This window comes from Ciona intestinalis, chromosome 9, assembly GCF_000224145.3.
Source record: "Ciona intestinalis chromosome 9, KH, whole genome shotgun sequence".
NCBI lineage: Eukaryota > Metazoa > Chordata > Ascidiacea > Phlebobranchia > Cionidae > Ciona > Ciona intestinalis.
The window spans coordinates 3,379,578-3,403,336 of NC_020174.2; the positions used below are offsets into that span (position 1 = coordinate 3,379,578).

The following is a 23,759-nucleotide window of genomic DNA, read 5'->3' on the forward strand; positions in this document are numbered from 1 at the left end:
TCGTAAGCTGGCGCGAGGTGTATAAACACCTGTGTGATAACGACTGTCGTTTTCCGGCCACGCGAGGATAAAGTAAGTTACATTCATACGTTACATTCATATTTTTTTGTTTTTTTTTTACATCAGGAATGCAATGGAACGACAGTTTTTGGAGCTGCTTAATTTCAATATAAATGTCCCAAGCAGTGTTTACGCAAAGTATTACTTTGACCTGCGTTCGTTGGCTGATTCAAACAATTTATCCTTTCCTTGTGAACCACTGAGCAAAGAGCGAGCGCGGAAACTAGAAGTTTGTTTTTCTTATATCTGTATCTATATTATTTTGAATTCTAAACGATTGCTACTTAATATAATAAGATTTTTTTTTTATGCGAAGCTGATTGATTGATTTTAATTTTTTATAAAAAATTTTACACTAGTTAAGCCGCTAAAAGATTACTTACAATTTGTTACAATATGCCTGATGGCAGATTTTCTGGGCCAATCCTGTTCTAAATCTTAGGACCCATAGCGAGCTACACTGCGGGACCTAACCCACATAAAGTATGTTGGGGTAATGGGCCAATTCTGGCCTAAATTCCAGGACCCATGGCGTGCCACACTGCGGACCTCAATTAGATAGAATAAAACCCCTGATAGCAGACGTAATAACAAAAATTTTTTTTTTTCGACAGGCAACATCCAATTCGTGTCAAAACAAATTCCGTGACACTAATCCCACAATCCGTCGATCGCACAGTGCTGATCAATTAACCAACACACTTAACAACAGTATTGTGATTTCTTAGCAGGAAAAATCACACGTGGGGTATTTATGAAGCACCACATACTCGGAAAGTAAGTTCAAATTTTTCTAACTAGATAAAAGTTCTTTCGAAAAAATTTGCCAAATTTATGGTAAATTTAATTCATGTTTGAAGTGAATGAAATATCATATGTCTTTTCTGTAATATTCTGAAATGATTTTGAACTATAAAAGAATTCGTGTTTTAGTGTTATAACACGAACTATGAAACTGTATACATTTTAACTTTTTTTTTATTTATTCAACTTTCTGGGCGAAAAGTTGATAAATCTATCGTAGTACTTTTCCATCACACTGTTCTGTATAAGTATGCACTATCAAGCAACACAATGTTATGTTGCAATAGACGTTTTGCATTAAATCATCGGATTATGGCTTTTTCTTTACTATAGAATAGTGGGGGAAAATGGGACACCTTTTTATTCTATTTTCTGATCCCATTTGGTAGTAAACAAAGAACATTCAAAGAATTATAAAACCTTACCATAACGACTTCCATAGACCGTTGTTATTTGTTTAAAACACGTTCATAATATTCGGATATTATGCGCCAAAAGTGTCCCGTCTTACCCCACAGTACTATATTGGTTAAATACTATTATACTAGGCAGCAGTTAAACAGCTGCAAGTATTTTTCTGAGCAGTGTTTTCCTTCAAATTTGCTGCACGAAAACTACGAAACTGTCTTGTAATACTGAATTTTATGATTCAATGTTTCGCATATCTTTTGTGACGGGCAGTCACGGTTCTTTGTTTTTATGAATTCGAGTTTTATCGACTTAGACGCACGTATGGCACCTTTGGCACGCATTTTTTTTACAACAATTTTCGTCGAATAAATCACTGATATAATTTTGAACAAGTTTGAAAAAATTCGGACGAAAACGAATGATTGGAACTTTTTGCTACGCCAGATTATGACCATCATTACAGTACGAGTTTTTAGTTTCATACACCTCGTACACGCTAATGATTTTACACGTATTTGTGTGTTTTTTCTGTGACTGATTTATACAACCCATTAGTGACCACTGGGTTGGAGAATTGCCGTTAAGTGTCTTGCCCAAGGACACATACGCCCACAATGGTAGCAACGACGAGCCTTTTTTTACATTGGTCTATTGTCTGATTTATTCCAAAGCCCCATTTTGGACATCGTTTTGCTCAAGCTGTTTATTTACATTTATAAAAGGCGTACAAAAATATTTATGAAACTGGTTTCAAAAGTGCAGAAATATCAGTTTATTGCTATTTGTCTCAAGCTGTGCTGTACATTTACGAAAGATGTACAATTTTTTTTTTACAAAACCGGTCATCAAAATTGCCGAGGTATCAGTTTATTGCCAGCTCGTATGGCGAATCGACCAAATCGTCTGTACTTCTACCGAGATCGCCATTTGCATCTCGAAGACTCGATCTCATCGCATCTCGCTTCATTTCACCATATTTGCTTTTGAAAAACCCAGCCTGCAATCAAAGTGTCAGCAAACTTGAATCAGTGATTGTAATTTACTTTATTGGGTGTTTTGTGGCATACACCTCACGCCTATTTATAGTAGAATGGGGGAAGATAGGAAATCTTTTCGTTCCATTTTCTCGTCCCGTTTGGTAGTAAACAAAGAAATTTTAAAAAATGATAACACTGTGACCTAAAGACCCCAATAGACCGATGTTAATTGTTTAAAACACAACAAGAATATTTAGATATTATGTGCTAAAGGTGTCCCATCTTCCCCCACCCTACTATATGAGTTCTACCACGTGTGTTGTTTATCCTTTCATGCAGGATAACGACATTTGCTAAAACACGGTTGTCCTATTTCATAGCTACACCTCGTGCCTGTTTATGAGGTTCCGCTTATGTAACTTATTTATTCTCGCATGCGGGAAAACGATATTTGTAAATCACGGGTGTCCTGTTTCACACAGCTCGTGCCTGTTTACGAGTTGTCACTTACGTAATTTTATGTAGAATTGTTGTTTTTGTATGGATAAAATTTTGGACAACCCGTTAGTGACCACTTGAGCAATTGCCGTTAAATGTCTTTCCCAAGAACACATACACCAACAATTATAGCAGCGCCGGGTCTTGAACCCATAACCTATGGGTTACAGATAACCTACCTTCCACATGACTGCAATCATAATACAAAGCAATGCGATTCCGCCCAATATTCCACCAATAATGGCTCCCAAGTTCACTGCGTTATTTCCTTGCCCAGTGGCGACTGGTAGCTTAACCGATACCGTCGTGCTCACCTGTGTATTATATGTTAGGGTGGGGTAAGATGAGACATATTAGGGTGGGGAAAACGGGACGTTTTTAACACATAATATCCAAACACCCTGATCTTGCTTTAAACAATTAACAACGGTCTATGGGAGTCGTGAGGATACGGTTTTATAAGTTTTTAAATGTTCTTTGTTTACTACCAAATGGGACAAGAAAATAGAATGAAAAGTTGTTCCATCTCTCCCCACCCTACTATATATTAATTAAATTTTTATTGGGATAGACTAATGGCCATCTTAAAATATTATAGGCTCGTGGCCAATTTTTAAGATCTTGTTTAAATGCCATTGGTACAGGATATTTCGGTTATGTTTTCCCATCTATACTTACTGTGCTAAGGAGATTTGCATTCGGGTAGATTGGTTCGTTTTCAACATTTACATTCAATAAGCTTCTTAGGTTTGTTACGAGCAGTTTCTGTATAACAAGTGTAAGTTAGTAATTTAAAATATAAAAATAGTTATTTATTTTTTAAATTTTGCTACCGTAATCAGAGAGACAAATAGCCTACAGTTATTATAGTAGGGGGAAAACGGGACACCTTTTTATTTTCTTGTCGTATTTGATAGTGAATAAAGAACTTTCAAAGAATTATGAAACCGTATCCTCACAACTCCCATAGAACGTTGTTAATTGTTTAAAACGCAATCAGGATATTCTGTGCTAAAGGTGTCCCATCTTCCCCCACCCTACTATATTATTATTATTATGGTATTAATCATTCTATTCTATATTATATTGGTGAGGTCCTGCAGTGTGGCACGCCATGGGCCCTAGGATTTAGGCCACAATTGACCCATTACCCCAACACCCCGGGTGCTACCGCATGAACCTCACCAGTTTAAGGAGCCTGGCGCTTTCCCAGAGGTAGGCGACAAGGGCTTTAATGGTGATGGTATTAATATAAATCATACAAAAATACAAACATTGTTCAGTGAAGGAAGCCACAGCTTGAATGAAGCAGTGAGTGTTACTGATTTAAAAGGTTCCAATTGAGAAATCGAACATGAGATACTTTTGCATATTACGCCTGCGCAGTTCTGCAAATTACAACAGTTAGAAAAATTAATACAGTAGGCTGGGAAATACGGAACACCTTTTACCTCTATTTTCTCGCCCCGTGTAGTAGTAAACAAAGAACATTCAAGAAATTATAAAACTATATGCCCATGACTTCCATTGACCGTTAGAAATTGTTTAAAACACGATCAGGATATTTAGATATTATGTGCTAAAGGTGTCCCATCTTCCCCCACCCTACTATACTTTAACATAAAGTGTTTTAGACGATAAAAGAACATTTAAAAAAAGTTTAAAACAATTTTAAAAGCAACGTAATAAAATATAGGTAAAATATAGTTGTTCACGAGAGTTATTCAAAGATAGTCTTGGGGGTAAGATGGGATATACTTTTATTCTCTTTTTTAATCTCATTTGGTAGTAAACAAAGTATGTTTTAAAAATTATATGTAGAGTGGGGGGACATGGGGACACATTTTCATTCAATTTACTCGTCCCATTTGGTAATAAACAAAAAACATTCAAAAAATTATAAAATCGTATTCTTACAACTCCCATAGACCGTTGTTAATTCTTTAAAACACGATCAGGAAACTTAGATATTATGTGCTAAAGGTGTCCCGTCTTTCCTCACCCTACTATATAGTAAAATAAAAGTTGTTTAAAAGTTATCCCACTTACAACAATGGATGGGAGTATCGTAGTTGCTTCAGGAAAAGTTAAATCGATTGGCGTTGTTCGAGATATATTAACGTGCAAACCGAGTGAGTTGATTTTGTTTGCTGTATCACACGTGCACTTAGAAGCCGGCTGAAAAAAAAACGACCAATGTTATTGTATTGCAGAGTAGTTTTCGAAATGGCAGTGATTTTGTATAATGGCACGGCACCGTGATATAGTTGGTTTAGCCACTTTAGCCGATGATTCAGAGGTATAAGTTCAAGGCTCGTCGCTGCTACCACTGTGTGGGTATGTTTCTTTGGGCAAGACACTTAATGGCAATTGCTCCAACCCAATGGTCACTAACGGGTTAGCTTATTTGTCAGTCGTACATAAAAACATAAAAAAATAATAAAAAACAATCACCCACAAAGTTACATTCATTGTAACTGATAAGCTGGCACGAGGTGTATGAAACAGAACATTCGTATTATAACGACTATGTTTTTCTACCACGCAAGGATAAAGCAAGCTACATTCATTTATACTTATTACTTTTCACTTACCAAACATTGAATGTCGTAAATATAAAGCAACGGAAGTCCTGCTTTGGTCGCTTCTGGCCAAGTAAACGTCGTTAAAAGTTTTGCGACACGAAGAGGTCCGCCATTCTCTATCTATGATATTTTAATGTGTTGATATTTTTAAATGACAACCAAGTAAGACAACGTTTTCAACTTACCATGTGCGTATGGACAATATTTGTACGGTTACCCCCCAGCACAGCATCTGTTAACGTGTAAGCTACTTTGGGTTCGGTGGATCGTTCGTAGAACAAATAATCCGGGTTGGATTGCCTGTAACATGAATATATAGTAGGGTGGGGGAAGATGGGACACCTTCTCAAAATATTTTCTCATCCCATTTGGTAGTAAACAAAGAACATTCAAACTAAAAGTGTCCCGTCTTACCCCCATATACCGTTGTTAATTGTTTAAAACATGATCAAAATGTTTGGACATAATGTGCTAAAGTTGTCCTACGTTACCCCATTGGACTATATTGTAAATAGAGATGGTAAAGCAAAATAACACAGATCTTACCCGCTCACGGACACAGCAGATGAGTATTGTACTGTTCGTTTCAACTCAAATTTGTTGTTTTGCAAGTTTGGGTCTGATGCGACAGCAACACCACCAGCACTATTAGGAATATGAATGTAAGAATGAATGTAATTTGCTTTATCCTCGCGTGGCCGGAAAACGACAGTTGTTATAACATGGGTGTTCTGTTTCATACACCTCGTGCTAGCTTATAAGTTACCAAGTATGTTACTTTGTGAGTGATTATTTTTTAGAGTTTTTTAAGTATGGGATAATTTGGACAACCCCTTAGTGACCGCTGGTTGCTGTTAAGTTTCTTGCTTAAGGACACATACGCCCACAATGGTAGCAGCGACGAGCCTTGGACTTATTACCTCTGGGTTACAGGCAGGTGCGCTAACCACTACGCCACGGCGGCGAGCAAAACATTCAAAACGTTTTTATAAATCTGTTTAAACACTGAACATGTCGCATAATTACTTTGAATATATTATTCCATTCAACTGCAGTTGTTTTGATGTTGCTTTACTTGTCAAGGAGTCTAGGGAATATTCAACGGTAAATTGGCACTGCAAAAATGAATGAATAAATGAAGGAATAAATGTGGATGTGTAACTTCTTACTTTATCCTAGCGTGGTCGGAAAATGACAGTCGTTAAACATGGGTGTTATGTTTCATAAACCTCGTGCCAGGTTTCGATTTACCATGTATGTTTCTTCGTGGGTGATTATTTTTAGGAGATTTTTTTTAAAGTAACTTGCTTTATCCTCGCATGGCCGAAAAGCGACAGTCGTTATCACACAGGTGTTCATACACCTCGTGCCAGCTTACGAGTTACAATGTATGTAAATTTGTTTTTTTTTTATGTGTGGCTGACTTATTTTTTGAGATTTTTTCACTTTTTTATGTATAGCTGATAATTTGGACAACCCAATAGTGACTACTGGGTTGGAGCAATTGCCGTTAAGTGTCTTGCCCAAACACATATAAGATAGAATTATCTTATACCATGGTGTTTGCAAGCATCATATCCCCTAGAACAGATGCAGTACGTTGGTATGACAGCACCAGTATCCCAGAAACAACATCAGAGCTTACAGTTCGAATACAAGATCCGGTAGTCTTAAAAAGCAAAAATGTAATAAACCAGATTTAGGAAAGCTTTTTTTTATGAATAAAAAAATTATTTTTTTCATTTTTTTGTTAAAATAAAGATTTTTTGTTTATATATGAAAAATATTTGTTACATATGTTTATGATTTTTTTTTATACAAACTTTTTTTAGGATTTCATTCATTTTTTTATGAATGAAAGTGTGTTTTACCTTACTGAAGGCAAGAGAGCCCGATGTTATATTAAGTCTTGTGAAAAATGCATTGTCAGGTCCGTTGTTTCGGATTGTTATCCCAACTGAGAGTATTCCAGGGTTGGCACCAAGAACTAGAACCGAGTTATCGGTTCTTATGCTAAAAATAAGGTTTTTTATTCAACTGTTTCACGCATTTTTGTATTGTATATATGGTAGGGTGGGGGAAGATGGCACACCAGTCACAATTCTATTTTCTCGTCTCATTTGGTTGTAAACAAAGAACATTCAAAGAATTATTAAACCGTATCGCCACCGCTTTCATGACCGTTGTTAATTGTTTAAAACACGATCAGGATATTTGGATATTTTGAGCTAAAGGTGTCCCATCTTTCCCCACCATTCTATATGTTTTAATTTAGGACGTTTTTTTCTGTAACAACAATACTCACGAATAAGTCGCTGACACTGAAAGGTCGTGTACGCATTTTCCGTTTGTACCAGAACAACTTTTATTAAATGTCCAATCCGCGCTAATTTTCTTCTCTTTTAGCGGATCAATTATTCCCGATAAAACGGCTTGTTTGTGGGCAGCGGTAAAGTCGTATGAGAAAGATATAGTTGGAGAGATTTCTAATGCGCCGGCGCTCGTTCCAAGGGCGTTGGTCTGTATGAAATAAAATAAGCTCTTAAAGACTTCCCCAAAATCGGTAAATGAATGTATGAATAAATGTAAAGTTCTTTATCCTCGCGTGGCCGGAAAACTACAGTCATTAAACACGGGTGTTCTGTTTCATACACCTCGTGCTGTAGCTTACGAGTTACCTAGTATGTTACTTTGTGGGTGATTATTTTTTGAGGGATGTTTTTATTTTTTATGTATGGCTGATGATTTGGGCTATATATAGTAAGGTAGGGGAAGATGGGACACCTTTAACACATAATATCTAAATATCCTGATCTCGTTTTAAACAATTAACGTCCAAAGAATCGTAAGGATACGTTTTTATCATTCTTAGAAAGTTCTTTGTTTACTACAAAATGGGACTAGGAAATAGAATGAAAAGATGTTCCATCTTCCCCCACCCTACTATATTATTATTTATTTAAAATAAAATCGGTAAATGTTATTATTTTAACACAGTTATATTTACGTTCAGTTTTACGGAATATACAAAACATGTATATGTTGAAGTAACAGATAACGTTTTCGTTTCTACGCTGGTGGTTTTCCCGAAAAATGTTATTCGTTTTGACTGAGAATCGAAAATCTTTGAGTCCAGAACAGTGCTTAGATCCATAGCTGTTGAAAAATAAATAATAATAACTTTATTTGTTTCTTCGATTATGGTAGCGAAGATTTAAAAATATTTTAAACGAAAAGTCAGGATATAGCGACAAAACAACAGTTGTTAAAACACGCTTACAGTTAAAATCATGTTTACATTTATTTGAAAGAAAATAAGCGTGGTCGCTACACTTAGGTGTAATTAGTATTTTAAAATCAGCCCATAAATTTAACTAAGAAAAATGTAAATGCAATTATACCAAGAGTAGCTGGCGCGTGTTCTCTGCGAAATTTAGCTTTGATGCAAATTTTGACCGTCGAGCATGCAGTGACGTCTGCCAAGCAATTTATGACGTCAAACACTGGTGGTATCAGCTCAATGGTAGCTTGAACGTCAACAATCGGTCGACTTTTCAACAAAAACACGGAGTCGCTGCGCGGTGCGCCGACCACAACATCGGGGTAATGGTTATTGTCAATATCGACGGGTATGGCAGTTCCTCCAAGTACAGAATACCCGAACTGCTGAATTGAACTTTTCAAAGTTGTACCGGGTATTCTCTGCAAAACATTGAATTTCGCGTTGTGTTGGGTAATGCATTGAAAATTGCAAATATGAAAAGTCGCCATAGGTAAAAGCCTTCATAGGTAAAAGCCTTCATAAGTGAAAGCCTCCATGAGTAAAAGCCGTCAAAATGAAAAGCCTTCTTAAGTAAAAGCCGCCAAAAGTAAAAGCCTTCATAAGTGAAAGCCTTAATAAGTAAAAGCCGTCAAAAGCAAAAGCCTTCATGAGTGAAAGCCTACACAAGTAAAAGTCTCCATAAGTAAAAACCTCTATAGAAAAATTAAAAACCCTTCATAAGTAAAAGAGTACCCTTCATAAGTAAAAGCCTTCATAAGTAAAAATCTTTATAAGTAAAAGCCATCATAAATAATTACCTGTCTATTTATTTCATTGAGTCCAAGTTGTGAATTATAATAAACATAAACCACGCCGCTGCTGGTAGAAGTCGATTCCTCGTATGGAGCTCCAATAATAATGTCTTCGTATCCGTTTTGGTCCAAATCACCAGCAGAAGCAATCGACATTCCAAATCGGGCCCCGCTCGCTTTAGTTCCAGACAGCACTCGAGGTTGATAGGTCTCGTTTAACTAAAAATTCAAATATAATATTTATATGGTAGGGTGGGGAATATGGGACATACAGAAAATAAAACATATATAGTAGGGTGGGGAATATGGGACATACAAAAACCAATACATATATATAGTAGGGTGGGGTAAGATTAGACATACAGAAAACAAAACATATATAGTAGGGTGGGGGAAGATGGGACACTGTTTACCTCTATTTTCTCGCCCTGTTTAGTAGTAAACAAAGAATATTCAAGAAAATTTAAAACTATATGCCATGACCCCCATTGACCGTTAGTAATTATTTAAAACACGATCAGGATATTTAGATAATATGTGCTAAAGGTGTCCCATCTTCTCCCACCCTACTATATTATATTTTCTTATACCATTTGAAGGTAAACAAGGACCATTCAACGAGTTATAAACAATTAACAACGGTCTATGGGAGTCGTGAGGATACAGTTTACAATTCTTTGAATGTTTTTGTCTACTACCGAATGGGACGGCAAAATAGAATGAACAATGTCACATCTTACCCCACTTTACTAAATAACTTGAAAAGGTTTAAATTGCATAATATATTTACCCAAGCAAGAACTGGATTTTGTAGGTTGTTCATAAAAATAAATACACGCCCTTGATCGTAGCCGTTAACTTCGTTGTACAATGGTGCAGATACAACTAGGTCATCATAGGAATCTTTGTTAAGGTCGATACCGCGAACACTTTGCCCAAAATATGACCCAAGTTGCCATAATGAACCATATGGGTGTACTGAATGCACTTGACTTTGGGACGTGATCGGTGTGTTGGATTTAGACACTACAACCTGTAAAAAGTGGTCGTTTAAAAATTACCCCGGTAATTGAACTTGAATGGATGAATGAATGAATGAATGAGTGAATGAATGAATGAATGAATGATTGAATGAATAAATGAATGAATGAATGAATGAATGAATGAATGAATGAATGAATAAATGAATGAATGAATGAATGAATGAATGAATGAATGAATGAATGAAAATGAATGAAACTTATTTCGTCGTTTTCGGTCATGATAACGAAAAACGGGAGAGAAAAGCGAAAAGACGGGTAGTAACGGTAAAACAACAGTTGTTATAACACTCTTATTGATAAAAAAAATTACTAATGTTTTTTTTATAAAAGGCGTGACCGTTACACCCTATAGACGACGTACTGTTCCTTTTGAATGGTACTTGGGCACCCCTGTAGCTATATACTCTGCGTTCGAAGTTCCGAAAAAGTTTCCACTCGTTACCGAATAACCTGTTGAAAAAATACGCAAAATTATAGTATAGTAGGTTGGGGGGACGGGACACCTTTAGCACATTATTTGCAAATATTCTGATCGTGTTTTAAACAAATAACAACGTATATAGGAGTCATGAGGATGCTATTTTATAATTCTTTGAATGTTCTTTGTTTACTACCGAATGGGAAGAGAAAATGGAATGAAAACTGTTCCATTTCCCCCCACATTACTATAAAATATAGGTACAGTAGGACGGGGGAAGATGGGATACCTCTAGCACATAATATCCAAATATTCTACGTTTTAAAAAAATCAGCAACGGTCTAGTAGTCGTGAGGATACGGTTTTATAATTCTTTAATTTTTTTTTGTTTACTGCCAAAGGGGATGAGAAAATGAGATAAAAAGTTGTCCCATCTTTTCCCACAATACTATATAGTATTGGCATGTTTAATACAATATATGATACATACCCATGTAAGAATCTTTTAACGATTGAATTGTTTCAGGTTCAAATGTAGTTTTGAGTTCGTCTACATTTATGGATCCTGTGAAGCTTGTAGGAATACCAGAAGAGCCGACAAAGTCGAATACTGTACCGGCTCTATCGTACGACCCAACCCCCCCAACGTATAAGTTACTTTTCTACATTAAACAGTTTGAATTTTACCTAAAACAAGTCAACATGTATGGTAGAGTGGGGGAAGATGGAACACCTTTGGCACATAGTATTCAAATATCCTTTTTCAAACAATTAACAACAGTCTATGGGAGTCATGGGGATACGGTTATATATTCTTTTGAATTTTCTTTGTTTACTACCAAATGGGACAATACAATAGAACGAAAAGTTGTCCCATCTTCCCCCACCCTATACTATATGTTAGCATTCAAACCTTGGAAACGTGAGCGGCGAGACCAATCTGACATTGCGTTAGTTCGGTTGTGGTGTTTTTACCCGAACCTATAAAAGAAGTTTAATTATTAGAGCGTGATTTACCGAATTTTAAGTGCTGAGACACGAATGAATGAATGAATGTAACTTACTTTATCCTCGCGTGGCCGGAAAACAAGTCGTTATAACACGGGTTTTCTGTCTTATACACCTCGTGCCAGCTTATGAGTTACCAAGTATATGTTACTTTATGGGTGCTTTTTTGCGATTTTTTATTTATGGCTGATAATTTAGACAACCCATTAGTGACCATTAGGTTGGAGCAATCGCCGTTAAGTATCTTGCACAAGAAAACATACGCCCGCATTGGTTTATATAGATACCTTCAATAGAGGAAGAACCGGAATCTGTAATAACTTTTTGCAATGGAGCCAGAATGCTTCCCAAGCTAGAAAAATCGCTAACACGAAAAACTCTCTCGGCAGCTCCAGCTATTGTTGTGAGTTCGTTTTCATTTACCGAGCTTCCAATTCCAACGGCAGTGAGAATTATACCAGCAGCTCTGGTTCGAAAAGAACGTTGGTGTTTTTGTTGGTTTTGTTATAAAAAAGAGCATCGAACTCAAGGAGAAAATTAAATTTATGACATTTTATGATTTCTAGTTCATATATAGTAAGGTGGGGAAGATGGGACACCTTTTCATTCTATTTTTTGCCGTATTTAGTCGAAAACAAAGAAAATTCAAAGAAATATAAAACCGTATCCTCACGACTCCCATGTACCGTTTTTTTTTTAAAAAAAAACGATTAAGATATTTTAATATTATGTGCTAAAAGTGTCCCATCTTTCTCCAACCTTATATACGTAGGTACGTAGGTACTACTGAAGAATTCTTCAGTACATTCAGATTAGGCTGGTGGGAAGTGTTAGAGGTTGGTAGTTGACATCCGCGCTGTGTTTGTTGTCCACGTAAACGTTGTCATGTTAGTTAGTTTAAATTTGATTGTGTTTTTTCTCACTATTTGTAGTCGTAAAAGTTGTCATGTCAGTTAGTTTAATTTTGATTATGTTTTTTTTCTCACTATTTGTAGACCTGTTACTTTGCGTTGCTTATTACTATTTTATGTAAGCACGACTTGTTACCTACACTTGTTTAACGCTTCCGCGTATTTCATGCCGTTAGCTTAATTGCTCCGTGCGACGCTTTTTCTACTTTTTTTCTACTAATTTTGAGTGTGTCGGGCAGTTCTTGTTGCGCTGTGATGGCTAAAGATGTGTTAAGTGTGAGCGAACGGTTGTGTTGAATCGTTAAGTGATAAAGTGAGATTCGTATCGAGCAGTTGTTGTTTACGTTGTGTACAGTAAGGTGTATATTTTAATGGAACTAGTTTTTAGAGTGCTTTTATTAAAAAAGACTGTTTTATCGTTTGCTGCACTAAATATAGTAGGATGAGGGAAGATGGGACACCTTTGGCGCATAGTATTCGAATATCCTGATTGTGTTTTAAACAATTAACAATGGTCTACGGGAGTCTTGAGCATATAGTTTTGTAACTCTTTAAAAGTTCCTTGTTTACTACCACATTGGACGAGAAAATAAAAAGGTGTCCCGTTTTCCCCTACCCTACTATAATAGAGTTAAAATGTGTCCCAACTTCCCCCATCCTACTATTTTTAGTGCAGCTTTTAGCAGACTACAACAGTCAGGCCCCGCGATTGCCTTTACGCAGCGTCCCTGACTAAACCGCCGTTATAACATAACAGTAGTAGGAGTTATAGGTTACCATCCATACACTACTATACCTTGCTGCGTTAGCGGACGGTGCGACGGCCGATGGTACGGTAGCTTCTCCATCAGTTATAACTATGAGAAGTTTCGGCACCGATGCTCTGCCTGCTCGTTGGTATTCCTGTACGGCCTCGTTGATTGCGGTGTGTATAAATGTTTGTCCATAAGGGTAACGAACAGCATCAATCATACCTTTTCATATTGGAACAAAATATAGTGTGGGGTAAGATGGGACATATTTCATGCAGAAACAAAATATAGTGTGGGGTAAGATGGGACATCTTAAGCATATGATATCTAAATATCCGGTGTTTTCAACAATTAATTCAACCGTCTATGGGAGTCGCGTGAGGATACGGATTTATAATTCTTTGAATGTTCTTTGTTTACTGCTAAATGGTACGAGAAAATTGAATAAAAAGGTGTCCCATCTCCCCCCATCCTACTATATGTCTAAAAATGTTTCATTTTTTGTTTGAAGCTTACCTGAAAGTGTTGAGTATGTGCGAGCAGATAATGGGATTTCACGTTTAATAATGTTGCTGAATGAGTACAGGCCAACCACAACATTATGCTTATCAATATCCGAGCTGAAAAATGAAGCGGTTTAAAATGCAAATATATTTATATTTAATAATGGTCCAATTTTTAATGCATATAAAGATTATAAATTAAACTAACATTTCGTAATTAATACATAGCAAGGTGGGGGAAGACGGGACAACTTTAGCACATAATATCCCAATATTCTGATTGTGTTTTAAATTAACAACGGTCTATAGGAGTTGTGAGAATACGGTTTTATTTTAATTCTTTGTAACGTTTTTATAGTTTGTGTAAGTCAAAAAAATAGAACACCAAATGAGACAAAAAAATGGAACGAAAAACTGTCCCATTCCCCCCCAGTTTACCATATTGTTTAAGTAGGATCTTATTCACCTAAAAGATTGTAAAAGATTTTTAATCCAACTCTTTCCAAGTTCAAAGTTGGACGGGAATACACTGGTTGAACCGTCCAGTAAAATAATGATATCGACGATAAGGGAACTTCCTTGCGGACAAACTGTAATATAAAAGTTGAATGAATGGATGTAATTTACTTTATCCTTGCGTGGCCGGAAAACGACAATCGTTATAACACGGGTGTTTTGTTTCATACACTCTGTGCCAACTTACGTGTTACCAAGTATGTTACTTTGTGGGTGGGTATTTTGAGGAAATTTCTTTCATTTTTTAATGTGCGGCTGATAATTTGGACAACCCGTTAGTGACCACTAGATTAGAGCAATTGCCGTTAAGTGTCTTGCGCAAGGACACATACGCCCACAATGGTAGCATCGAAGAGCCTTGAACCCATTACCTCTGGGTTAGAGGCAGGCCGTAACCAACTGTGCTACGGCGCCATAGAAATTTAACTAATGTATATTAGTATATATTACGTGATCAATATGCAAATATTTAAGTATAGCAGTATAAATGTACCAGTCGGACATGGTGAATCTAACTTGGTTATAAGAGTACTGCTTGTGTCGTATTTTACACACGAGCCGATTTGTCTTTGCGATACAGCGGCGTTGGGGCAGGAAAACATGTATTGCGGACTGCACATCTGGAAAATAAAATAAACCATGTTAAAATGGTCACACTTGTATTCATTTTGCATATAACTTACAACAACGCTGTCTCTCGCGCTGGTCATTGTCATCGCCATACCAAGTGCTCCGTTTTCACCTTAAAATAATACATACATTAGGGTGGGGGAAGATGGGATACCTTTTAACTTTATTTTCTCGTCCCATTTAGTAGTAAACAAAAATTAGAATTATAAAACTATATCCTCACGACTCCCATAGAGCGTTGTTAATTGTTTAAAACACACTAAATCGAAAACTAAAATCTTCAAACAAAAACAACTCACCTATTCCTGGAATTCTGCTTGCGTCCGTACATTGTACGTCGCCCAAAGCATTATCAGGAACATTGCATTTATAAACCGCTCCTTCTCTTATGTTACCAGACCTCGCAGCATTGGAAGTAAAACCAGGCGCCCCGATGAAAAATTCTGTGGAGCTGCATAAAAACTTCTGTTATTTCTGAAACCCTTTTAAGTGTGATTTGTAAATGTTTATTAGTAAAGAAAAATTCCAAAAATTCCAAAAAAATAATCACCCACAAAGTAACATACTTAGTAACTGATAAGCTGGCACGGAGGTGTATGAAACAGGTCACCCGTGTTTAACGACTGTCGTTTTCAAGCCACGCGAGGATAAAGCAAATTACATTCATTCATTATTCATGAACGAAGTATCTCAAATGTTTACGTAATTAGTTAAACTATTTACATTTCCTAATTAGGTAATAAACGGTGTACATGCATATACGTGTTACTGCTTTGAATAATTTCGTAGCGATGACGATGCATCTATCACGTATATATGCCTACTGTTACACATAAGAAAATCTAAGACGACGTCGCTGATTCACCCGTAATATACTGTCACCTCAAACGGTGAACCGAACACGAACTCCCGAACTTTAAATTTAAAGTTTTTTTACAATAGGAATTATGAAACAATGAGATATATTACTGTGGGGAAAGATGGGACACCTTGAGCACATAATATCTAAATATCTGGATCGTGTTTCAAACAATTACCAACGGTCTATGAAGGTTGTGAAAATATGGTTTATTAGTTGTTTAAATGTTCTTTGTTTACTACCAAATGAGACAAGAAAATAGAACGAAAGAGTGTCCCATCTTCCCCCAGCCTATTGTACATTGGGTATTATTCGCGTCAAAGGGCCGATTATTTTCTATGTAGTTTATGTGTATTGCTAAGCCGTGTATTGAGTAGATTATGTGTTTCTATAAACGGTGCACCTACAACGAACTTTATGACGTGCTTTAAAATTTTAACTGTCATCCCATATACAAATATTAATAAAAAAAAAGCTTTTCTTAAAGTCATTTTCACCAAATATTATATGTTGTGGTTGAATATGAAAACGAGAATTAAATATAGTAGGTTGAAGGAAGATGGAACATCTTTTCATTCCATTTTCTCATCCCATTTGGTAGAAAACAAAGAACATTTAAAAAATTATAAAGTCGTAACCTCACAACTACTATATAGCGTTGTTAATTGTTTAAAACACGATTTAAATATTTGGATATTATGTGCTAAAGGGATTCCGTTCTCCCACCCTACTATATATCTTTATTCTTTAAACGTACCTGACTGATTTTCGGTTCAATAAAGAAGTCCCAAACTGGTTCACATTCGACCCAGTTCTCACAGTATGTATCCTGACGTGATTTCTAGTTTCCACGTTTTGCGAAGCACCCCACTCTATAAAGGAGAACGTCCCAACAGCAATCAGTAATATTAATTTCCAATAATTCATTTCCTAATTTTAAAAGTTCACAAATCACGCATAAATAATCGCTGTAATTTTAAACAAGCAGAATTACACAGTGCAATTGAGTGAGTGGGCGTAATCTTAAATATAAATGTCAGTGCTGCTGTTCTACTTTCGCGTTTTTATTAAATTATGAATGAATCAGATTGATGACGTTAATCGTAACGGATGGTCGGGACAGCGTAATGATTCATCATTTGTGGATATGCATGAGTTCTGCATCACCCCTGCTTAATCAACAACTTACTTAAATACTTACTTTTTGTCCTCGCGTGGCCGGAAAATGACAGTCGTTATAACACGGGTGTTCATACACCTCGTGTCGGCTTACAAGTTACCATGTACGTGACTTTGTGGGTGATTGTTTTTTGAGGGGATTTTTTTCATTTTTTTTTTTCATTTTTATGTATGGCTGATAATTTTGACAACCCATTAGTGACCACTGGGTTGAAATTGCCGTTAAGTGTCTTGCCCAGGAAAACATACGCTCACAATGATCGCAGCGGCGAGCCTTGAACCGATTACCATTGGGTTACAGGCGGGCGGCCTATCAACAACAGCTAATTGTCATTGAACTTAACTCAGAAGGATATTGCAAAACTTTTGTGCAAAGTGCTTAATCTACAAAATACTATTTTTCGTTAATTTTGTGGCATAGATGGAGCTATTTAAAGTACGAGCTTTATTAGCTCGAGAAGTTATGACACGTAACTATGTAGAAATTTTTTTTAGGTACTTTAATATATTGGTTCTCCCCTATGCATATTTTTTCGCCAAACCATGGATATTTGGAACGAATCGCATTATATAGTAGGGTGGGAGAAGACATGACACGTTTAGCACATAATATCCAAAATTCCTAACCGTGTTTTAACCAATTAACAACGATTTATAGAAGTCTTAAAAATGCGATTTTATAATTCTTTGAATCTTCTTTGTTTACTACCAAATGGGACGAGAAAATGAAATGAAACGTGTCCCATCTCCCCCTATCCTACTATACGTTGTCTATGGTACAGATTTGTGTATTTAGGTTTCTATGTTGTGACGCTGCATTTGTAGTTCATGTGCTACGTCATCATTTAAAAAATACCGGTATCTAGTTCTTATGCATACCACGCTAAAAAAGGTATATCGGCATTTTACCGATACAATAGGCAACAATTTAAGAATAATCAGTATTTTTTGACAGGTTTCCTAGGTAAATTACAGTTCACAACGATAGGTGCAATATTTTAATGGATCTTAAAATTCTTGTTTTGCGTTCACTACTTTTATTTGTGTTCGTTTTACAAGTTCTAGCAGGGTAAGTTTTCCTAATTTTATTTTCACTAAAATATATTTTTTTTGGAGCTAGTGAAGAATCTCCCCCCCCCCCCACCTTATTTGCTAACCCCTAACCCCTATATAACCACTAACTACTAACCCCTATTTAATATAACCACTAACTACCTAGGGGGTAGGGGTTAGTGGTTAGCAAATAAGGTGGGGGAAGACTCTTCACTAGCTCCATATTTTTCATCTATTTTTTATTTTCAGGAGAGATTTTTATAAAATATTGCAAGTTTCAAAAGATGCCACAACGAAACAGATAAAATCAGCATACAGAAAATTAGCGAAACAAATGCACCCAGACAAAAATCCCGATGATCCAACAGCAACTGAGAAATTTCAAGAACTGGCTTTGGCATATGAGGTTTTAATGCAATTCTAGTTGTTTTAATATCTAAAACATCTAAATAAAATGTATATATATATATACATAATTTTTACGTTAGATAAAATGTTAAAAAATTCAATTAGCAACAATTTTTGAGAAAAAAAGATATTTTCGAAACTTAAATAAATGGTGACATAGGTTTCAAATTATGTGTTTCTGCACGATGGACAAGGCTGTTGGTGTTATGTATGTACCAGTCTGCAGAATATGGCAGTTCCTGGCTAGATCTCAAGCAAAACATTGAAGATTATTGCTAATTCATAAAACTCAATAGATATTCCAATTGAAAACTTAGTTTGCACAAATGTGAATGTAATTTACCCTCGCATAGTAAAGGTGGCTGTACACCTTATCCTGAATTTGACCGTTTTGTCTGTTTTGTCCGGATTTCGCTGCCGCATGCGGAACTTGGTAATGGGTTTGCATACGACTTTGCAAGCGAATTCGCATGCCGGATACTGTGTACAGCCACCTTAAGAGAAATTACGTACATTTTTAAATCACATTAGGAAAGGCTACTTAATTCAATACAGTTTTGGTTCATTGTTTAATTAATTGGTGTGCGTGCAACAAATTATGAGATGAATAACCAAAAGATAGTAAATCAAATCGCGTGTGCACATGCCTTAGTGCAGACTGGGAAGGGGCATTTTCAATTAATGCTTTGAACTTAGCCAATGCAAAACACAGTAATAAATATTGTTATGTAATAGTTTATTTGTACAGGTCCTTGCTGATAAAAATAAGAGAAGTAAATACGATAAGTTTGGTGAAGAAGGATTGAAAGATGAAATGAGTGGAGGGGGAAGCCATGACCCATTTTCCAGGTAATTTACAATTAACCTTTATGGATAAGATTTTGTAAATTTAGTACTTTTGACCGACTGTTTCAATATTTTCATTTGTGAGTTCATTTATTCTACTTGGAAAATTTATTACTTTTGAGTTTTGATCGACTGTTTCACTTTGTTCATTTGAAATTGTAAGTTGTATTTATTCTACTGTTTGACATTGTTCACTTGCGATTTGCGATGCATGTATTGATTCTAATTGAACACAACCTATTCCATTACGTATAATACATGTTAATTTGAAACAAAGGTACAAGACTTCAATACACTAATTTTATTTTTGCTAACATCTTTTAGAGATTTTTTTTTATTTATTTTTGCACAAATAAATTTTATGTGGTTAAGATTGATATCAGATTTTGACCTCGATATTTACTTATTTAATGTGTAAAGCAATGTGATTACAGGTATTTTAAATTTAAATACAGTATATATAATTATTCCTCCTTAAGTGCGTAACAGTGAAATAACCAAAATTTGTTTTTCTTCAGCTTTTTCGGAGATTTTTTCTCATTTAACTTTAACGGAGAGCAACAGCAAGGCCATAGAGATGTTATAAAAGGAGATTCATTCGTTATTCCTCTAGAAGTTACTTTAGAAGAAATTTATTCTGGAAATTTTGTTGAAGTATGATTTTGCTAGTTGTGTTGAATAAATAAATGTAACTTACTTTATCCTCGCGTGGCTGGAAAACGATATTCGTTTTAAGACAAGTGTTGTTTTTTTCTACACCCCATGCCAGCTTACGAGTTACCAAGTAACGACTAACGAGTACCCATTAGTGACCACTGGGTTGAAGCAATTGCCTTTAAGTGTCTTGTCCAAGGACACGTACGCCCACAATGGTAGCAGCGACAGGCCTTGAACCCATTATCTCTGGGTTAGGGGCAGGCGCGCCAACCAACTGTGCTACTGCGCCGGTGTTACTGCATTTTTACTCTGAATTGTCTATTATTTTTTAGATTGTAAGAAACAAGCCAGTTACAAAACCTACATCTGGTACGAGGCAATGTAATTGTCGAAATGAAATGAAAACAACACAAGTTGGGCCGGGCCGAATACAAATGACCCAACAAAGAGTTTGTGATGAATGTCCAAATGTGAAGTAAGAATTATTCATTTTTGATTTATGTTCATCGCGAATGGGCAACTTCGATCAATGGTATAAAAGTAGCCATATATATTTTCAAAAAATTATGGGTAATAAAATTGTTAAAATGAGGTATAATATAGTTTAGTTATTCTTAAAAAGATTTTGAGGTTATTAGAAAAAGATTTTTTTTTTCAAAATTAACAGATCTCGTGATCACGATAGTTCAATTAATGTAAAATAAAATATATATTTTTTAAAATTTTGTATTTTTCTAAATATATATATATATATATATTACCTATATATATATATATATATTGAAATTTCTTTTTTCCTTTTTTTTTCCAAAATATTTATATAGCCTATATATTTCATATTTTCGATCTATCCTATTTATTTTTTAGTTTCCCAATTTATCCTAATTTTTTATTTTGTATTTCAGATTTGTGAATGAGGAAAAAGTTCTTGAAATGGAGATTGAACCTGGAATGGAGGAAGGTGTGGAATACCCATTTGTTGGTGAAGGTGAACCAGATATTGACGGGGAACCAGGAGATATTCGATTCCAAATTAAAATATTGAAGTAAATATTTCATATGGAGTTAGTGTGGTCTGTCCGGTGCTGTAGCTAAGTGGTTAGCCCGCCAATGCTTGTAACCCAGAGGTAATGGGTTCAAAGTTCTTCACTGCTACCATTGTGGGCGTATGTGTCGTTAGGCAAGTCACTTAACGGCAATTGCTCAAACTCAGTGGTCACTAATGGGTTGTCCAAATTATCAGCCATACATAAAAAATCTCCCAAAAATCCACGCGAAGCTTACTTGGGAACTCTTATGCTGCCATGAGGTGGTAAACTCGTGTGATAACGACTGTCGTTTTCCGGTCACGCGAGGATAAAGTAAGTTACGTTTACATACATATCATTTTATTGCAAAATGTATTTTCAGGCATCCAATTTTTGAACGTAATGTATTAGACCTTTACACAAATGTGACCATCTCACTGACAGATGCTCTGCTTGGATTTAGTATGAACATCACGCATTTAGATGGAAAACAGGTAAGTTTTATTTTGTCAAAAAAAATTAGACCTCAATTTTTTTTTTTAATCTTTTTGTTACAGATTCATAGTTTTATTTTGTGTGATAAATTAGAACTCAATTTTTTTTTTTTTTTTTACAGGTACATAGTTATATTTTCTCTGTGATAAAATTAGTCCTCATTTTTTCTATTTTTTAAAAATTTGTTACTGGTACAGTTTTAAGTGTGATAAAATTAGACCAAATTTTATTTTGTTACAATTACTAGTTGTATATTATACTTTGTGTGATAAAATTAGACCTTAATTTTTTTTCTTGATTTGATTTTCGTTCAAGGTGCATAGTTGTATTTTGTGTGATATAAAACTAAAACTAAAACGCAATTTTTGTTTTATCATTTGATTTTGTTTAAGGTACATAGTTTGTATTTGTGTGATAAAATTAGACCTAAAATTAGTTTTTTTTATATGATGTATTCGTTACAGGTACATATAGAAAGAAAGCAGGTCACTTGGCCCGGTGCGAGAATTAAGAAAAAGGGTGAAGGTCTTCCTTCAAACGAAAATTACAATTTACGAGGAAATTTAATTATTACGTTTGACGTTGACTTTCCAAGAGGTGAACTAACAACTGAAGAAAAAGAAGGTATGCATTAAATACTGTAAAACTATATTTATATTCATTTATTTTCATACTTTTTTCAGGTATCAAGAAAATTTTGAAGCAGAAGTCTAAACAGAAAGTATATAATGGCCTTCAGGGATTTTAATCGTACTTTTATTTATTGTGATGCCTAATATTGGTGAAATTGTTAAACAGAAATTGTTTGTAATACTCAATTGATTGGTCATGCGTTTTGTGCAGATAAAAATGGCTGTACAGTCAAGTCATACTATACAGTGCTGCTATAGAGTTATCTAAACTTTCATTCCTTTTTATAAAAGTTCTGAATTCAATTAAGCTGTTTTTTCATGTGTATTGTAGAATGTCCAAATCACTATTTTTGTTTTTAAATTTGAGGAAATTAGCTTTCTTTATTAAGATACTTGCTGCAACCCTTGTAGGTGGGTGAATGACAGTTAGCAGTATTCGCTTCTCAAACTGGTGTGGCATTTCATATGCATTTTTCATTGAGTTGGGGGGGCTAAAGAAAAGAATGTCTAAAGGTATTTAGCATAGGAATATTGAAACAACTGCCAATCGCGTGGAATAGAAAGAGAATTTGTCTGTAGAATCTAGATGATTAGGGACCAAGGCCATATGTTTCGATGTTAAAAAAGAGTAGAAAATAACCTGCTATCTAGAAAAGTCGGCTTTAACGAGAATTGACACAAAAGATTGGTTCATAATGGAAAAACAACACCCCCCCTCAAAAAGAAATTCCACCAATAGTTCACAGTAAACACTTTCATAGGCACACTTTTAAATTTTAGAAGAAGTGCATTATGTTAACGCAATGACATCAAACTTATTGTTTAAGTCTAAGCGGAACGCATTAAAACAACCTTTCTTCGGCAGTTGATCAAAATTAAAACCTTACTTTTAGTTTAACATCATAATGTATAATATGTGGCGGAAAACGCGACACATTTGCACATAATTTTAAATATCCTGATCATGTTTTAAACAACAGTCTATGGAAGTTGTAAGAAAACCGTTTTATAATTTTTTAAATGTTCTTTGTTTACTACCAAATAGGACAAGTAAATAGAATGAAAAGGTGTCCTATCTTCCCCCACCCTACTAGACTACATCGATTTTTTCGATAATTAGTTTTACAAGGATAGCAGTAAAATGCACGCTTCAACATGTAAAATCTACACCAATATATAGTAGTGGGGGTAGATGGGACACCTTTTACACATAATATCCAAATAGCCTGATCGTGTTTTAAACAATTAACAACGGTACGTGCCAGTCGTGAAGATACGGTTTTATAATTCATTGAATGTTCTTTGTTTACTACCAAATGAAATGAGAAAACTAAACGAAAAGGTGTCCCATCTGCCCTCACCCTACTATATACGTTATTTATCTTACCGAAACATGACTGGATCTTTGAAAT

At 35.4% G+C, this 23,759-nt stretch overlaps 3 protein-coding genes across 3 annotated transcripts in view; 2 read left to right on the forward strand and 1 right to left on the reverse strand.

Moving 5' to 3' along the window:
• The window catches only part of LOC100182728 (cyclin-Y-like protein 1), a 9,908-nt gene extending 8,244 nt beyond the window's left edge, over positions 1–1,664 (forward strand). Inside the window, exons 9-10 of the mRNA XM_002122836.4 lie at positions 127–289; positions 675–1,664. Of these exons, the coding sequence (XP_002122872.3) occupies positions 127–289; positions 675–788 (277 nt within the window). The 3' untranslated portion in view covers positions 789–1,664. The remainder of the gene's footprint in view (positions 1–126; positions 290–674) is intronic.
• The window catches only part of LOC100187478 (dnaJ homolog subfamily B member 11-like), a 23,592-nt gene extending 1,005 nt beyond the window's left edge, over positions 1–22,587 (forward strand). The window contains exons 2-11 of the mRNA XM_002122053.5: positions 8,097–8,100; positions 18,184–18,297; positions 18,531–18,687; positions 19,438–19,538; positions 20,054–20,189; positions 20,525–20,667; positions 21,098–21,238; positions 21,603–21,714; positions 22,180–22,339; positions 22,399–22,587. Coding sequence (XP_002122089.1) covers positions 18,230–18,297; positions 18,531–18,687; positions 19,438–19,538; positions 20,054–20,189; positions 20,525–20,667; positions 21,098–21,238; positions 21,603–21,714; positions 22,180–22,339; positions 22,399–22,463 — 1,083 coding nt within the window. The 5' untranslated portion in view covers positions 8,097–8,100; positions 18,184–18,229 and the 3' untranslated portion in view covers positions 22,464–22,587. The remainder of the gene's footprint in view (positions 1–8,096; positions 8,101–18,183; positions 18,298–18,530; positions 18,688–19,437; positions 19,539–20,053; positions 20,190–20,524; positions 20,668–21,097; positions 21,239–21,602; positions 21,715–22,179; positions 22,340–22,398) is intronic.
• LOC100185087 (integrin alpha-2-like) lies at positions 1,041–17,048 on the reverse strand. The gene is made up of 27 exons (XM_002122112.3): positions 16,807–17,048; positions 15,490–15,641; positions 15,244–15,302; positions 15,054–15,180; positions 14,511–14,634; positions 14,058–14,161; positions 13,586–13,763; positions 12,166–12,344; positions 11,784–11,851; positions 11,361–11,532; positions 10,814–10,902; positions 10,200–10,442; positions 9,416–9,628; positions 8,737–9,037; positions 8,343–8,491; positions 7,641–7,855; positions 7,207–7,348; positions 6,891–7,004; positions 6,362–6,450; positions 5,882–5,980; positions 5,521–5,635; positions 5,345–5,455; positions 4,800–4,928; positions 4,025–4,138; positions 3,429–3,515; positions 2,930–3,064; positions 1,041–2,272 (listed from the first exon to the last, which is right to left on the reverse strand). The coding sequence occupies exons 1-27, from the start codon at positions 16,974–16,976 to the stop codon at positions 2,138–2,140; spliced, it is 3,813 nt and encodes a 1,270-aa protein (XP_002122148.1). The 5' UTR covers positions 16,977–17,048; the 3' UTR covers positions 1,041–2,137.
• Positions 22,588–23,759: the final 1,172 nt, after the last annotated feature.